The 19,118-nt window shown below is 37.3% G+C and overlaps 1 protein-coding gene across 3 annotated transcripts in view; it reads right to left on the reverse strand.

Moving 5' to 3' along the window:
- Nucleotides 1–201: 201 nt before the first annotated feature.
- Nucleotides 202–19,118, reverse strand: part of SRBD1 (S1 RNA binding domain 1) — a 227,066-nt gene continuing 208,149 nt past the window's right edge. The window contains exons 20-21 of one of the 3 annotated variants that reach the window (XM_023223849.2): nucleotides 6,519–6,703; nucleotides 202–3,187 (exon numbers count right to left, since the gene is read on the reverse strand). In XM_023223849.2, the coding sequence (XP_023079617.1) occupies nucleotides 2,898–3,187; nucleotides 6,519–6,703 (475 nt within the window). In that variant the 3' untranslated portion in view covers nucleotides 202–2,897. The remainder of the gene's footprint in view (nucleotides 3,188–6,518; nucleotides 6,704–19,118) is intronic. The other 2 variants (XM_023223850.1, XM_023223851.1) reach the window with 2 other exon arrangements.

The raw sequence follows: 19,118 nt of genomic DNA on the forward strand, positions 1-19,118 counted from the left end.
CCAAATCTGATTAAATCACCTCTCCACCTAATCTGGGCCCGCACCCACACAGCTGATGGGCTAGAGAAAAAAACAAGCTGATCTTAGATTCAATTAATGATCAATAACCTTAAGTGAAACATTTAACACTGCCTAGAAGTCATGCTGTTTCCCTAGGCTTTTCACTCTCATTCTCATCCGTTCCTCACACTTTCGTTTCTCTTCAAACCTCCAATTCCCTTTCTCTTCAATGTTTGGTCTCAGATGATGGTATTCCTTCATAATTCAATGAGAAAACTAGAAGAAATTCAGAAACTTTCCATGAGCTCCTATATTTACCTACCTACATTTGTGTTCATATACTTAGTCCCTTCTCCCGCTAATATGAATAAACTCTTTGTATTCCTATCTTAGACCAACCCCTTGTGCACTAGATTCCATCTGATCTCATTTAGTCAAGGATATCTTTCCAGTAATTCTCCCCTCTGTTTCCTGTGTAATATTTTCCTGTTTTTACTGGATCATTTCCATTTGTATACATTTCTTTTGTCTTAAATTTTGACTCCATTTCCCCCTTCCAACCACTGTGCTATTTCTCTTCCTCCTTTACAGCTAAACTCCCTAAAAGAACTATCTATATTCATTGTCTGCAATCTAATTCCTCCTACTCTCTTAAGTCCACTCCAATACAGCTCATTCTCACTATTTATTGGGAAGAGTTACTATTAAAGGTCAGTAAAATTTGTCCTAGTTCTGGTCATCTTTCACATCTCAAATCCCACTGAACTACTTTGACTTTTCTAAGTCAACCAATTTATTACACATTGTCACCATTATATCACTTATCTGATTGTAGTTTTACATTTTTATATGATTAATTATGCTTTCTCAATAGACTCTAAGCTCCACAAGGACAAGGATAATGACTATTTTTTTCTTTTTATTTTCTTTTCGTGCTCCCTATCCCTACCTATTTTTCTATCACAATTTCTGGTCAGTGACTAGCACAATGCCTGGCACCCCAGGAGGCCACCAGTAAATGTATATGGGAATAAACGCTTTCTCATATGCCATTTTAAATTTGGGAAAAGGAGGTCTGTAGAAGTAAAGATACCAGCTCAAAGGCACACTGGATTACTAGTAGAACAGAGACTAGGAATAGAATATAATGGATCACCATGCACACTTTGCAGTTATAAATGAGATGTGGCCCCTCATTTTATAGCTTAGGCCTTACACCAGCTTCTACCATGTCTGGGCTGGATGGGACAAACTACACAATCCAGTGCAATGTCAAGTCCTTGTTGTGTCCATGAAAGCTTAGCTGCCAGGTCAACAGAGCAGCTTTACACTGTCACTGTTCTTGTTCCTATATCTGAAGTGCCCAGGGAGAAGGCCTCTTCCTCTAAAACACTCGTGTGAACTTATATCTCAGGCTTCAGAGTAAGACTCCTCAGGTACACATCATTCATCACTGAGCTATAGATTATGAACCTGGAAGAATATTAGGAGGAGTGAGTAGGAAGATCGACTTAAAGTTATATAACATTAAGATAGATCCATTATCAGTTAAAGACCAGTAAGAAACAGAGGAAAAGCATTTCAGAAATGAAATTGCTAGGCAAATAAGTTTTATATATCAAAAAAGTTGATATATGCAACTTTTAAGGAACCAACTGCATTGTAGAACTATCATGAAACATAGTCACAGTCACTACTTAGTGACTACTATAGTTGATCATATGATTTATCATTCAAAATGGGGCACTCTGAGAACAAAGAGAGGCAATATTAAAAATTATGCCAGGACAATGGGTGTTTCCTAGGCAAATAAACAAGACTGGTCATCTTTAGTAACCATCCCCTACTTATGCATGGAGAAAACCAAACACTCATTCAGTCATACAAATATCTTCATCAGGCAAATCAACAGCAGCAGCAGTAGTCAGAATGAACAGGATACCAGTCCACTGTGGGCTTTATTTTGACCCTGAATGGTCATGCTAATCCTTACAATCTCCACTGAATAAAAACAGAGTAAGAGTCACTTCCTTTATATACTTGTTTTTCTTGTCCCTTCACACCTGATCTATATTTGATCTTTAAAATTTGTGGCCATTTCTATCCCCATTTGAAGTTTAATTCTGATTTAAGAAAGGACACACTCTTCTATGGTAAGTCAAACAAAACCATTCTTCAAATTTCCAAAGGCTTCCCTCTTCTCCAAAGGTTACATAAACCATATCTTCTTTCATCAAGACTGACTTCTGAGTCATTCACTGAATCAACATAGCAAAAACAAGTCACTAGCCACAAACCTTTATTGTTGGGGTCAATATATATATCCTTTTGAGAAATGTTTCGAACCATTCATTTGATGGTTACAAACACATCAAAATCTGTTTTGGTTTGCATGACAAAGGAAAAGAGATTATTGCAAAATGATGAAGTCCAAAAGGCCTGATTAAAAAAAGAATCTATAAAATGGAAGGATTAAACACTGCCCAGCCCTACTGTGTCAACAAAGACTGTACAAGTCAAATCAAGAAGACAATCCCATACAAGTCCAGCAAGGCAGATGTTGGCAAGTAGAAGTTAAGCAATCTGTTATACAAAATGCAAAAGGAGTTAAAGATAAATTACAAAAAAATAAAAACCAAAATTTTAGCCAGAAAACTATTACTACATAAAGCCATATAAGAATGCGTATTAGTTGTTTCCTTTAAGGGGAAAGGAAACCAAACTGTTGATTTTCTATTAATTCAGAAGAAAAAATACAGGAAAGTGTTTGGAAAATATTTCTGATGTTAAGTGAATTATTTCTCATCTGCTACCTAAATTTTACAAGCAACTGACTTATTCTTGTCAATGTGTAGAAATGAGAAAATAATATCAGTGTTTGGCCTTCAGTGGGACACTCATAACACCCGAATGAGGTCCAGAGTAATCCTAGATCGGGGGATGTCAATGTTGAGCACTTGGACTTCCACTCTTTCTCCGGGGCCCAGTCCAAGGCTCCTTCTCTTCTTTGTTTTTGAAAGTTTTGCTTCTGTTACATTTCGTATGGGAATCAGCCCAGATTTCCCTACTCCTATATCCACGAAAATTCCAAAGAGAGTGGCATTCTCCACTTTGCCTGTAAGAACTGTCCCAACCTGCAGATCTTCCAGGCATACTATGCTTCTCTTGAAATCAGGTTTATCAAAATCTGTAAGGAAAGAGAAAAAAAGTAAGTGTAAAAGGCATTGTATTTCCTAGATACAATATAACTTTGTGAATAAGCACTTAATACATACTGATTATGTGCCCAGACCAATATTACAGATTAAGGGGGCACATACAAGGAGCTGAAGACCGAGGTTTGCCTTCAGAGAACATGCATATCGGTTGGAGATAGCATTCATGCAGTAGAAACAATTCAAGAAAATTTATTTTCTTCTACAATGCTACACACTAGCATTATACATGAGGATTGAGAAGAGAGTTGTATTTTCCTCTCTGTGAAGAGGTGATGAGAATATATATATTTGCTTAATAAATATACAAAGCTAAACCACAAACACTGAGAAAGTAAGATGTTTGGAAACAAGAGACTGGAAGCTTTTTTTGTTTTTCCCCCAGTGCCTGGATTATTAAATTGTTTAAAGGTGGTAGAAAGTACATCAACTTTTGGTCAAATGTAGATGAAATTCAAATGTTCTTTCTTCCTCACTTCTTCCCACAAATTTGGAACTCAGAAAATCCATTCCCACCCATTTCAAATATAGTTACCCAATCAACATTTATGGATTCGTGATTATCTATGACTCAGAATCCCAGACCAGGTAGTACCTAATATTCTTTCTCTTTCAATTAAATTCATCAAACATTTATTAACTCTATTATCTCCTGGCCAGGCACTCTGCTGGGTGCTAGAGAAACAATGATGAAGATACAGATTTCTGTTTCCAAGTTCTTTATAACCCTTTTTTCTTGCTTACCCCAGCATACATTTCTTTGTTCATTATTGTCCAAAAGATAGGCATAAAGTATGCCAAGGAATCATTACGGTTCTAGTTAAAAACAATGGTTTTTATGAGGAAGACAGTTAGAACTAACAGTTTAAACGGGGCTGTGGATTATCTGTGGATTCCATTTATCCATGCTCCTCTTGAAGGCCCCCTTTCCTAGGATTACTGAGTGTTGACTCTAATAACAAAGAACACATTCTATGCTTGGATCTCCTTTTACTAAGGCCTCATTTTCCCCTCCACCCATTCCATTTCCTTTTCCTCCACAGCTGTTGGCTTTATCCTGATGACTTGTTAAAGCTATCCTTTACAGTTGTATTAACAACTGGCCACCCCTTTCTTCCCTTCCCCCAGTCCAACCATACTGATACCAAGATGTTTTAAAAATTAAGCTTTTTCCTATAAAACAAGATAAAAATCTTCTTTAAACTCCAAATCTCACCGTTGCCATGAAAAAGAGTAGGCTAAAATTGGGATTGATTCTGTGGAATTTGACCTGATGCTAAAGCAGTGAATTCCAAAAGCAAGAAACCTCCTGTAATGTAATATTACACTAGGCTAAAGGCTGTGTCACAGCAAAGTGGAACTAAGTCACTGATCGGGGGGCACAGAGGTAGGATGGTCTCCGAGACCCCATAGGCATTGTTTTTATGCTTGGAAATCCTTTCTCTCTCTTTTCTTGCAGGGGTCCAGCTGCTGCGGATTCCCTAAGGGTTCCTGATCAGCTGCTTAGTTTAATCTTGCATGGAAAATCAGAGTCAGGAACTACTTAACATATTCCTGAAGACAGTCTGGGACACTGAGAAATCAGAAAATCCTCCGTGTACCATGCAAACTTTTAACACTTTCATAGCCAAGCATTTTCAGCCCCTGTGACTGGACAGCTTCTGATGAACCCAATTAGGGAAATTAACTAGTCACCATAGTGTTAATACACATGAAATTAATTACACCATTGATAAAACAAAAGACAGAATTATTATGAGGAAAGAATGAGGCATTAAGAAATACTTTTGAGAAAATGGAGGAAAGAGATGTAACAAAATATCATCCATGGAAATGACCAAAATGCCCCCTCAAAAGTATGGTTTCTATGCCTTCCTCACCTTGGGGACGTGTTTAGTAGTAAGATGAAAGTTCTCAGACATTTTGAAAATTACATTAGACAAAATTACATTTGACTTACATTAGAGCAAATGTCAATTCCAAAGTTTGCTTAAAGAGACCTATTTAAAACTTCACTTGCCACACTGATAAACACTGCAGTAACTGGAAAGCTCAGCCCAGAGCCCAGATGCATCTGTCTTTCTGTTCAACAACTTGGTAGTTTAATTGGACCATATAATCTGAGCGCTGATCTTTGCTCTGAGTCTACAGTGCAACTGGGATAATGGAACAATCGACACTAAGACAGAAAAATGAAGATGGATGTGAAAAATCCAATACAGGATACCTGCAGTTACAGCATTTTTTGCCAACCCACTAATGCAAAGGATGTAGCCATACCACCTCCAAATCCAGTATTTTTGAGAACCATTGCTCTACCCAGCACTCCAGCTAAAAACCAGCCAAGAAATTCCCATAAAAGGATACCGGGCCTCCAAATGGAGATGGATTTGTCTGCTGAAACATCCACATTGTGTGGAGGACCACTAGGAGGCTTCTACTCCCACATTTTTGGCATAGTTCTTACTGGGTGTTATTTTATTTTTCTTTAACTTAAAAAAAAACCTACAGAAGAAGGAGGAATAGTACAATGAACTTGCTGGATATATTTCAAAATTCCTTTAAACCCTTTCAAAGAAGTATGTCTAACCATCTCAACACAGCCTAAACCAGAATAAAAAGACAATAGTCTAAGCATGGTATCATCAAAACTGGTTATAAGATCAATGAGCAGATTCATTTAAATCTCAGGGGTTCCTATTCAAACTTCCTCGGGAAGTAGGTCATTTGATATTGTAATTCCTTTTTACTGGGTCACTGCTCTCAACAACTACGGTTGTTATACGTCCCTCACCATCTACCTGTGCTGAAAGCTGAGAGCACTTTTAATTAGAAGGAAAATCAACAGATAGATATTATCTTATTTGTTCAATGTGTTCACTGACACAGAATCCAAGAACTTGGAAAGCTATAATTAAGGAAGAAGATTCACCTTTTAGTTTGTGAAGGGACTGCTTTATCTTGCACTTCTGGCTCCCAGGAGATAAAAACAGCTTACAAAAGGAACATAAAAATATGTGTGCCTCCATGCATACAGCGGTACACACATGATGCATTTACTTTAGTAAATGGGAAATACACAGTGAACAAAGAGTCCAGGGAGACCACCTGGCTTCTAGCTTTGGCTCTGGATATTAACTATAATGACTCTCAAGGAAGATCCCTATGCTTTAATTTTCTCATGTATAAAATGGGAGAATAATATCCATTCTGCTTATGGCATAGGATTGCTGTGAGGATCAAAGGAGATAACGGGAGCTATGCATATGCAAGGTGCTATATAATTCAAGTTCAATTGTTTACCTGTTCGAAAATCAAAGCTTTCAGGCTGGCTGAGACCATCTATGATGACCTGTAAGGTGTGTACTGTTGTTTGCAATCTTTCTGCAATTTTCTCCATTCCTTCCCTTTCAAGGAATGAATTTATTTTTTGTTGCATTTCAGGCTTTCCAATCTCATACAGTGTCCCTCCAATGGATGACAAAAACCTGCAGTGGAAAAAATAAAAAGCCCAAAACTTAACAATATTACTTCTTTTGCAGTCTCCTTATACAGATCACCCTAAAATTAATTCATCTTAGACCCATAGGTCAATCAATCAGTCTTTATTGAGAATCTATTATGTGTCCTATGCTGTAAACTGTCTTGAAAAGGAAAAGACCAAGGGAGAAACTGGATTAAAGGTTTTTGTGCTATTTATCAAATGAAGCACCTGCTCAGAGTCAGCACCAAAAACCTTTTTTTTTTTTTGAGATGGAGTCTTGCACTGTCACCTAAACTGGAGTGCAGGGGCGCGACCTCAGCTCACTGCAAGCTCCGCCTCCCGGGTTCACGCCATTCTCCTGCCTCAGCCTCCTGAGTAGCTGGGACTACAGGTGCCCACCACCACGCCCAACTAATTTTTTGTATTTTTAGTAGAGATGGGGTTTCATCGTGTTAGCCAGGGTGGTCTCAATCTCCTGACCTCATGATCTGCCTGCCTTGGACTCCCAAAGTGCTGGGATTACAGGTGTAAGCCACTGCGTCCAGCCAAAAATATTTTACAGTATAATTAGTTCATTATAAGTTTAGTGTCACGTATGTTTTTAAAATGAGGCTATCTATATTTATCTCTTCCCTATAATTTCAGTTAGGAAAACATTTTAATTTAAATTAGCTAATAGGCAAACAATGAAATGATACCAAACTCTAACAAAATATGCATCAAATATTGCCAATTTTGAAAAATGAATTACTCTTATTCATGTGTCATATCACTGCTTTTTACTTCTGTATACCCTTAATGGCAGCATTACCTGTGCAGCATACCATCAGCTGCCTTTTATAATTTTCTTTTGCTATGTTTACCATTACCTTTGATTGCAAAGCTACCTCTCAATTACTTTCCTTTATAATTCAGTAAGAAGAAAAAAATAATTAAAGGGCTAAGATGCATTTCCCTTTAATTTCATGTGAATACTGGGCTGTAGCTTACTTTCTTGACATTCCCTGGCTGGGTATTTTTCTACACCATTAAGTTCCATTTCCTATGATTAATGGCACTTTAAAAATGTCAACACAGTAATCAGGCAGATAGTGATACTAATGCCCACAAATCCTTTCCTCTAGAGATACTTCTGGAATACAAAAAGAGAAAAAGGGAATTGTTGGAGGTTTGTCTATAATCAGAATTGGGATATATCCCATTTGGCAGGTTGCTGCACTATCAAAAAAAGAATGCTTGTGATTTTAAGTCTTTTTTGCATTGTTGTGTTCAACCAGAAAGGTCTCTTCACAGTGATACTCTGACAGTAATGATCTGGCATCTAGTGGAGAAAGTTCTCCCATCTCTCATTTAAGTAGGGTATCTCTTTGGATTCAAATGTGCAACACTCCTACGTTATTACAGCCATACATATAGCCAAAAATAGACACACTTTATGGCATCCGACTAATTCTCTTGAGAATATATTTTGGTTAATGGTCTAATAAAAGATCAAAATGTTGGTGTTTGGTCTCCCTCTTTGAAAATGAGCTTTCATCCAAACTGGTGGCCAGTGAGATAACACCGTAAGTCTGTGTGTCCGTGGCTTCCCCAGCACGGTGGAAAGGCAGCCGGTATCTCTTAGTGCTGATGGATGGACAGTAGCATACAATGGTCCTGGTGACTGGGAACAGCTGCTGGAACTCTGACTGATGGGACAGATGACAGATGACAACCTCTGCTCAAAGCAAACTTCCTTACACAACTTTCTAAATGATGCGTGCCCTGCTGAGCAGGCTTCCCTGGTATTCACCTTCTTGGCTTTATTGGTCTGCAACTGGCTACTTAGTGGAGAATCTTTCAAACCATCAAGATTTTGGCTTCTAACCATCTGTTAAACATGACAAAAAGTATATTCACGTACCGTTAAGTCTAGAACCTTGAATAGCATTTTATAATAAAAGTAACTAAATGGCAGAAACGTCCCAAAGCACTGTATGAGTCTATCTTACGGTTGCCTGCACGTGTGTGTGTGTGTGTGTGTGTGTGTGTGTGTGTGTGTGTGACAGAGAGAGGGAGACAGGAACTAACTGCTACCAAAGTCACTTCCAAATAAAGAATTCTGCCAAAGCGGTTGCAGATGTAACAAGAACATTGGTCTGTTGAATCTGGGTGCATATTTCATATATCATTTTCATTCTCACACACATAAGTCTGAGGGCATTGGTAACTGAAATCAATAAAAAAGCACCAACTTGTGCTTGTAGCTAATGCTTCATATTGATCAACCCTATTTTTAAATGACTACAAAGTCAAGTGCTCCTTTATTTTGAAAACTTTCTTAAAGTTAACAAGGTCATGCACACACACACAAAGAGCCAACGAGAGAGAGAGAGAACTATAAAACGAACTGGGAATAGCATTTAGACTGGCCTCTACCTTAATTAATTGTAAATATAGTCAACGGTATATGATAGGAAGCAATGTTTTATGCTTAGTAGCCACTCAATAAACATGCTCCTTAAATATCCTAAGAAAAATTTATTCTACGTATTCTAAATTTCACTTCAGAATTAAGTGTGATAAGTAATATCCAATACAAAGTTTCACTTTAGAATTGAGTGTGGTAAGTAATACTCAATACAAAGTACTTTCTAGCTCAGAAGTACCAAATAAAAACACTGCTTTATGAAGCCTGGCATATACAAGTGAACATGCAGTGATAAATATCTGTCAGACATTATTCTAAATAGATTTTTCTCATTTAATCATGACAATGATTCTAAAAAGTAGGTATTATATCATACAGAAAAAAAAATGAGGTTCAAGGAGTTTAAATAACTTGCTCAAGGCCATGAAGTTATTCTAACTGGAGTTTTATGCCACATACAATATATATGTCTGTGTATAACAAGATACATAAAATTTAAAGTGCTACATTTGGTTAAGATAGAAAATAATCCTTTTGGTAATATTTTACAATTTACTGGCAGATTACTTTTAACATTAAAAACACTGAGTAAACCTGCAAAGAAATTATATACATGCTTTTAAACAGAATTCTCTCAAAAGTCAATGAATTATTAAAGTTATATTCTCATTTTCTCCACTAGTTTTTGGAAGGCTTTTTCAGGTTGGTAAGGACTGCTGTTTTTATTTAATACGTAATTTTCATCCATCTTACTTAAAGTAAGAAAGTAGCATAAATGCAACAAATAAGCACATCATGTTCTTTAAGCACACATCTGCACAAAGTTAAAATACAGAACTTGCAGCAGAGTAAATGCTTATTTTTCAAACAGAATGCTATATAACCTAAAATGGCTAATATTTTCAACAGAAACTTGTTATAAGTACAGGGCTTTTCCCCTCAAAGAATAAGAAAAGTCTTGTAAGGCTTTTCCAAAGAATAAGAAATTCTCAAGATTCATGACTTCAGACATGGCCATTCAGTTTTATGTAATCATTTCCAGCACGGAGATTTAGGAGCTGAGGACTTGGTTCATTACATTAAAGCAATATGATACCCCACAGAGCATAGAAGAACCATGGTGATGCAACACAATCACTTTAAAAACAACTTAATATTAGCATGTGCTTTGTGGGCAAAACACATATGATTTACAACTCCACCAAGAACCATGCTATAATGGCAAAGCACATCTAGTAGTCCACGCACTCTCAACACTTTCAAGAGACTTTCCTACTTGCTTATTTTTACCCATTAGCTTTACTCAGTTTTAATGTAGTAACGCAACAAGCAAAAAATTAAATGCAAGAACACATTTTAGAAATGAAAAGGTACAGGTAGACAGAACAGGTCCTAATTTGTAATACAGGTTAAACATTCAATAATTTAAAAAGAAAGCTTATACTTTAAGAAAATCTGGCCTTCTAAAAAACTATGTAAACTGTGGGGCATAAAGTTTAGTAGTAATTTGTTACTCTAAAAATCTGTTACTGTTTCCATATTTTCTCTCTATATAACATATATGTGTTACTCTATGTATACATTTCTTTAAAATTTATTACTCTCTATATTCAAATTTACTGCTCTTAATATTAAAAATGGAATATAAATTGAAGTGTGGCAAATGAGGAAAACCTGCTGCTCCTTTATGCTCTCTACAGAGGAGCCGAATTGACACAGCTGAGTGTATCACACTACCTATTTAGCTTAGCTTACAGAAGGAGCGCTGGCTCCACCACAGCTGCTGTTCTAGCAGTCAAATCAAAGGGACAGCAATGTGAATTACATTTTAATCATCATCGAGGAATCTTTTCAAACTTTTTTTAAAGACAGGGTGTTGCTCTTTCACCCAGGGGCTGTAGCAGTGGTGCAATCACAGCTCACTGCAGCCTTGGCCTTCCAGGCTCAAGCGATCCTCCTCCCTTGGCCTCCCAAGTAGCTGGAACCACAAGCCCAGCTAATTTTTAGTTTTTAAAAATGTTTTGTAGAGGTGAGGTCTCAATATGTTGCCCAGGCTGGTTTCAAACTTCTGGGCTCAAGAGATCCACCCACCTGGGGCTCCCAAAGTGCTAGGATAACAGGTGTAAGCCACTGTACCTGGCATTTTCAAATGTCTAACCTCCTTGTTAAACCAAGATACTGAAATAGGCCAGAATCCTTAAAAATCTATGCTGGTGCAAAATATACATTATAAATTCAAGTATCATTCATTTATAGAGAGGCCCACAGAACTACCTATTATACTACAGAAGCTAACAGATATCTAGTGAAAATAATATTTAAATGGCATTTCTTAGCATAATAATCAACCACAGAAAGGGCAAATAATTATCCAGTAGAACTTAAGCTGAGACCAGTCTTTTTTTTTTTTTAAACAGTAAATTAACATACTAAGATAAACATTTTAAAAATGTAACCCCTTCAGAAAGAGTCATCAAGTTGTCCTGAAAGCTCTTCCAGACTCTGATAAGAGAATATAGTTTTAAAATGCATGCAGCTATCTGGGCAGGGGTGGGGGCGTTTTAAATGTTATTGCTTGGTACCATTTGGGGCACCTCCTGCATATATGAGTAGCAGGAAAAAAAAAAAAGGAAATGAAAAGAGAAAGATTTCCTGTCACAGATGAAGGAATGCAGTTTGTCTTCCAAAGGACTCCGTTTATAAGCATCAGACTGTTACCTGCTTCTAACTTCTGAAGAATTTACTAAATGTTTCCTGCTTTTTCAAAGATCTGTTATACATGTACAGAAATTGGATACTCATTGCATGTTGCATTCATTGTATGTAGGAGAACATATTCTTAGAAAGCTGTTTTATTTTAAAATTTCTATTACTTAGCAATTTAGCATTACTGAACTAGAGTAAAAATTTTTTTAAAGTGCCATTTAAAAAGTCCTGAGATAGAAATCTTCTAAAAGATTTAGGATGATCATCTTTTTAGAAATAGTTGAACAGTGCTCATATAGTTACCTCAAAAGTATCTAAGATCAGTGAAATAATAACCAACGCCATACATAACCACAGTGATTATGTAGCTTTTCCTGTCTCAGAACCACTCACTTTATACTGTGTAATTATATAATTTAAACAAATGTACATATACATCTAAATAAGTATGAGTTGATAAAAATAGGAAAGGTGTCATGTACTGAAATATTGCTATTACTGCTTCAAAGACATCTAAACTGTTGATTTGTCCTAGAAATAAATGTACAAGTGACACTAAAAACATCAGTCTTCTCACATTTTGAAAAATAACAAACCATTACCCTCCCAAAAGAGAACCAGGAAAAAAAAAAAAAAAAAAATCAACAACCCCGTACTATGCAGCCTGATCACCCTCTTTCCTGTGAGTCTGGTTGTTTTCACACGCCCTGCCATTCCCCTGCCCAAATGACAAAGATATGCTAAAATCAAGGCTCTTCAAAGGAATGTGACAAAATGCTGAAACCAACTAAAAATAATTTAGAAAATCATACTCAGCTTTATTCAATAAACATTTATTTACTGTGGAGGAAGGCTCTATGAAAGATAACAGAGCCTTTGCTTTGAATGAGCTTACAATCTAATTTCAAGTAATGACAGTATAAAATAGTCTTCTGCTTCTATCTGCTCTTTTAGAGGCAGGACTTTCTGTGCAGATAAACAGATACTTTGAAAGTGTCCAGTACAGATTATTTCATTTATTTCTCTCAAATATTTATTGTGAATGTAGATTTGCTGACAAGAAAACAAAATCTCAGAGAGATGAAGAGACTTGCCACATATGATACCATAAGGTAGTAGCAGTGAAGGTAAAAGTTATAACAGATTACATCTCCACTAGCATGCCTACCCTTTTACTTTGGAAGATTTTCACGCAGGCAGAAGATTTAGATCTCTGATAAACCCTGGCACCCAGGACCACTGCCTGGGAGCAATTTCTTACTATTTTTTAAACCAAATTCAAAAGGAAAAAGCTTTGGCTCTTTTTGAATTTCTGAATAAGAGTTGGACAAAATTAAGTTAGTGGTTTCAAAGGCTACAGACTCTCTACAGCTCAAAAACACTGTGTTTAGAATTAATATAATTTAATTTACTGCCTGTAAAGCCATAATGTGGATTAGTGCCTGTGAATGTTTGAAAGAAGAGGGCAAATTAAAAAAGCAGTATTTAAAAACATACAGGCTCATGGTGGAAAAGCTGAAATTAAACAGACCTTGTACCACTAGGGAATAAAGCCTATGTATCAGAGGTAGAGGACTCTTCCTTAGGAAATAGTTTTTTTTTTACTATAAATGCCATCCTGCCAAGGAATCCTCCTATCAAAAAATTTGAAAACACTTAACATCTGCCATTTCAATAAATCCCTAGTTGTCCTCTGAACGGGCAAAAACATTGTTATTCCATTTAAAGAGTACAAACTAAGGTCAAAGAAACTCGCTTATGGTGACACTGAGAATCAGAAGACAGGCTAAGATTAAAATCCCTAGCTAGGCTGGGGGCAGGAAGGGCAGGAGGGAGACAATGAGAAACTAAATCAATAACCTACTGAGTTTCAGGCTCCAGACTGAGTGGTCTAAACTTGATGAAAAGAAAAAAAGGAGGACAGACAAATACTTTGAAGATGGAAGAGGCTGAAGCAAGCACAACTTTATGACTGGCCGGCAACTCCCTCACACTCCTTCACTGGGTACTAATAGGTTGCTCCATAAACATAGGAGAGAAACCAGCATGTTCTCCAGTCTCAAAACCCAATATTAATATTATTAACAATGTTAAATGCCTCAAATTACATCCAGATAACACGATAAAACAACTTTTTTCCTTGGGGACCAACCATTGTAACTCTCCTCCACTCCCCCCACCTACTGCCATTTCTTTTACTGCTTAGCTTAGCCCCTTCTCAATCACAACAAAAATAACAGCAATAATCATCATATCAACACTAGCTTACTCTGTCCAGGTGCTAAGTATTCTACGTATATTAATTAATATAACCCCATGAGATATGGTACTATTATTATGCACATTTAACAAACAAGAAAACTGAGGTATAGAGAGGTTAAGTAACATTCCCAGTTCAAACAGCCATGATTTGAATCCAGGCAGTCTGACATTTCACTGCCTCCAGACTGAGCTAGCGGAAAATGTAAAGTCTCAGGTTCTTGATCTTCCTAGTTTCCTCTACCACCTTTGCCAGAAACCTCATGTGTGCTGTGTTTTGGAACAGTGTGTAAGACATTGGATATGACAATCAATCCATAGCCTGATCATCTAATTCTCAAGTGGGTGAAGTTTTTTCATCATTTCTCTCATTTGGAAGGGCACTTTTGAAAATATGATTGTTAGTTCCTGGGAACTACAATAAGATGTTTAGGTTTTAACTACTAACAACAACAACAACACACAAAGCCGGGCTCAGTGGCATACACATGTAGTCCCAGCCACTAGGGAGGATGAGGAGTAGGATCATTAAGCCCAGGAGTTTGAGTACAGCCTGGGCAACATAGAGAGACCGTTGTATCTTTAAAAACAAAATTCACTTTTAGTAATCTGTCCACTTAGCATTTTTATATTTTAGGTTTGGCCTCTCTTTTATGATGCTATGTCTTTTTTATAAGGCAATCTAATATTGTCTAGGCATAGCTCTATTAGAAATTAATGTAGGATAACTAATTGATACACATCTTATGTTATCATTTATCAAAAGCCAGGAATGAGTCTTTCTGCCTTGCTGCCAATTCTTATAAGGCAAGTCCAAGTCCAGAAAAATTTGGGCTCTTTCAAATTTGCAAATAATCTCTTAGGTCTGTTTACCTAATCATCATTTATTGTACAGCATTGGCAGTTGGATTTCTTTTCAGGCAAGTTTCCCACAAAGGAACATGTTTTTATCATTGCAGGAGTTAGCTGGCATGCCAATGCAGAACGAAGCTGTGGTGAATTTTAGATGTGGGGAGGTGTGTTAGACATATTCAGTAGGCTAATGACTCACCCGTCAGAAAAATTGCAAATTACAAGTCATGGGTCTTCTGGTTGCTCATAGTCAAAACTCTGAATATCAAATCTGTGAAGAGTCAACTGTTGCTGTTTTTTAAATAAAAACAATGTAAACTTTTTGCATTACAATCACTTATTAGTTAGAAGACTTCTTTGCTGGGCAGTAAGCTCAGGTTGGAGAGAAGATAATGAAGTCTCTGAAGGCAATTCTCACGGAACAGTTCAGAGATGCTAAATTCTTAAACAGGAATGGGAAAGAGACAGAGACTGCAAATATGCCCACTCATTAAGGGTCTTCAGTAGTGGAAAATCTTCACTATCTGGCTTGACTTATTTTAGCTCCATGGCAGGGAGCTAGGCAGAACATTTAAAGGACCTCCCTCAATCTCAACTACTTTTTAGCTCAGGGTACCAGTTAGGATCCTTTATATTCATTTATCTCATGACAGAATCCTTGTGTATCTATTGGGTTAATCTACTTTTGGTTCTAAAAACCTGACACGAGTTTTTAGTAAATTAAAGAAAAACACTGCTTGGCTTTTGTATAGAAGTTTCTTCCCTCCCCAAATAAATATTTCGCTAGGTTATATGATTATTCCTGTCCCGGACCTGAATTTTACATTCACGTCTGTCTACTCTCTGATATTTTTCAACATTGATTTTAAGGGTCACAAATAAGCACATCAGCAGAAACAAAGGAAATCCTATAGTACAAATATTACGTACAGGTACTGATACAAATCATTCCTTGATATACATTTACCTGGTCCATTCCAATGCGACTGCATGTGATATTCCTGCTACACAGGCTGTTAACTACTTATAGAAACTAGTATTAGAATCCCTCCCTAATGGGAAAAATTGAAATAACAAATACTAGCTAATGCTTTATCAAAATGACTGCCAAGTGACAGTCTTGACATTAAATTTCCTGATATTTTTCAAGCTAAACCAAGAGCACAACCACTTTCAAGCTTAACTATCTGGAGTGAATCAAATTCTTAATGCAGCAGATTCTCTGGGAGAGTGCCAGGTCTCACTGTGACACATACAAATCAGCATCATCTGCAGCACCAAGCACTACTCCTGGCACCTTATTCAAGAAAAAGAGGAAATCAGTTACCTGCCTTGGCTCTCTGGATCAACCCAAATGGTATGACAAAAACAGAGGGGGTAGTAGTGGGGGAAGTAACCCCTAAATAGGCTGTTTCTGGGTCTCATTCTACTAATATAACAGCAATTTTACTTATCGTTTATGGTACACAACACAATGAACTCACACACACAGACATGAGAGTTTCTGGATGACGATAGAAAATGGTAAGAAATCCTCTTTCATGGTCTCTAGTCTTGTAGTCTGCAAATCTAGGAGGGCCTTGGCCCTTCACAATGCTCTGTGAAGGCAAACGGGATTCAGTTTGGGGAGGTCATGAAATTTTTTCAATCCACAAGAGATTCTAGAAGAAGTACTTACACAACATGTAGGACAGGCAATGTTAGGAAAGGATGGTCTATTTGTTCTACAACAGTTTTGTTTATACAACTGCATTGACCACAGCCAGTTTAGATTATAGGGAAAAAAAATACATGAATTAAAGTAAAGCTAAACATTTCATTTTGTTCTACTGAAGTTATCAGTTCCTGAGTCGTTCCCTTCCTCAGTGTTCTTTTATGTAGTCATCTTTCATTATTAATTCCTATCATTTATTTTCTCATTAAACAAACATTGCCATATCAGCATTTGTCAGGTGCTAGGGATAGAGAGGTAAAACAGGCTCTTATGATCCATGCCCTATTGGAGCTTATAGCCTATAATTATAAACTAACCTGAAATTTAATTGTCACTAGCCTAGCAAATCTGGTGCCACATTTTCAGATGCATTATTTATTTTGCAGAGACAAGGACAATTGAAGGAGCTCATGGCTTTACTATGATATTCTACTATGTTATACTCCTTTTTGACCATCTGAGCATATTATGAGTAAGTGGGGTATGGTGGAGTAACCAAGGGGTACATCAAAAGCAGCTTTTTAATTAAAAAAATTAACATTATTTTTCTTGCTTTTATGCAAGATATGTCTCAAGATTCCTGATCTCTAAGATCAGTTCAGTGTTCCCCATATTCTTTATATTCTTATTTTAATATTTACTCTGAATTTTGTTGATGATTTTATGCATCATTTAGAACATGCGGAGCACTGTGGTAGGGGCTGAAGGATATAAAAATGAATAGAGGTGATTTATGCCCTCAAGGAGCCTCCCAAAGTAGGAAGGATATAACTTATACTCACAGATACCATAATAGGGGTAAGAAATTAGTAAATGCCCTTAGTGAAGCATAAAGGTTGTTAAGAAGAAGGATCTCATTTTCAGCTAAGGATATCTTGTCAGACCAAAGACGATTTCAAGGCTCTGAACTGAGAAACTGAAAGGATGAACTGAAATAATCTGAGATGAAAAAGATCGTAGTTGAAGATTCTGGGGAGAGATGGGTTCAGATTTAGGTATATTAGGTTTGAGATCTTAAGTAGGCAGATACACTTTGGAAGAGTGGTTTGGGCTAAGAATATAAATTTTGGAGTCATGTGCTTACGATAGTCCTTAGAGCCATGAGACCAGATGAGATCACTATGGGAATGATCACTGTTTAGTTCTTTAACTTTTCCCTTTTCCACTTCCCTCCAATACAGTGAGTTTCCACTTCATCCTCCACAGTGTCTCTAGCATTCATATTATTTTTGCCATTTGTAACCAGTTACTAATTTTCATATCCTTCATCCAATGTTTCAGTAAATCCTATTGACTCTGCTTTTAAAGTATATCCAGAATCTGAACACTTCTCACCATGTCTTTTGCTGTATCATCTGGGTCTCAGTCATCAATCTTTCTCTTGGATTACAGCAATTAGTTTAACTGGTCTCCCTGCTTCTACCACTGCCCCTTACAGTGGACTTAAAACAGCAGACAGGCCGGGCGCGGTGGCTCAAGCTTGTAATCCCAGCACTTTGGGAGGCCGAGACGGGCGGATCACGAGGTCAGGAGATCGAGACCATCCTGGCTAACCCGGTGAAACCCCGTCTCTACTAAAAAATACAAAAAACTAGCCGGGCGAGGTGGCGGGCGCCTGTAGTCCCAACTTGGGAGGCTGAGGCAGGAGAATGGCGTAAACCCGGGAGGCGGAGCTTGCAGTGAGCTGAGATGGTGCCACTGCACTCCAGCCTGGGCGACAGAGCGAGACTCCGTCTCAAAAAAAAAAAAACAGCAGACAAGGAGATCCTTTTAACATGTAAATCAGATCATATCACTCTTTCAGAACTATAGCCAAGCCCCTATAATAGCTTCCCAATGCCCTTTTGACTCAAATCTCCTATTTTTCTCTCCCTTGCTCACTCTGCTCTGGCCACACTGGCTGCCTTGTTATTCCTTGAACATGTCATGCCTGCTCCCACATTTGAACCTTCAAATGTGGCTCCTCTTCCTGGAACTCTTTCTAGATATCTGCACAGCTCTTTCCTCCATCAAGACTCTTCTCAAATGTCACCAAGTCAATGAGGCCTATGATGACTACCCTACTTAAATTTTCAAACCCTTACCCACAATCCTGGCAATCCCTATCCCATTACTCTGCTCTTTCCCTGTTTCCCACAACATTTTATCACACTGTATAATTTATTTATTATGCTGGTTGTATACTGTGTCTCTTTGAGAGCAGGGACCTTTGAATGTATTCCAAGATTGCATAACAGTACTTGGAATATAGCAATCACTCAAAAGACTTTTTTAAATGAATGATTCTGTCAGTTCTAGCCTAAGTTAATGGAAAGAGATTCATGCCATTAACCACTCACTACTGAGCCTTTTTGTTTGTCTTGTCTTTGTGTGGGGCTAGTGAGGAATGATGATAAGAGAAGATGGAGTTGTAAAAGGAGGGACAAAGGGGGGTGGTACAAATTTCAATTTTAGATATATAGAGTTTCCATTGCTAAG

Source organism: Piliocolobus tephrosceles, chromosome 15, assembly GCF_002776525.5.
Source record: "Piliocolobus tephrosceles isolate RC106 chromosome 15, ASM277652v3, whole genome shotgun sequence".
Classification (NCBI taxonomy): domain Eukaryota; kingdom Metazoa; phylum Chordata; class Mammalia; order Primates; family Cercopithecidae; genus Piliocolobus; species Piliocolobus tephrosceles.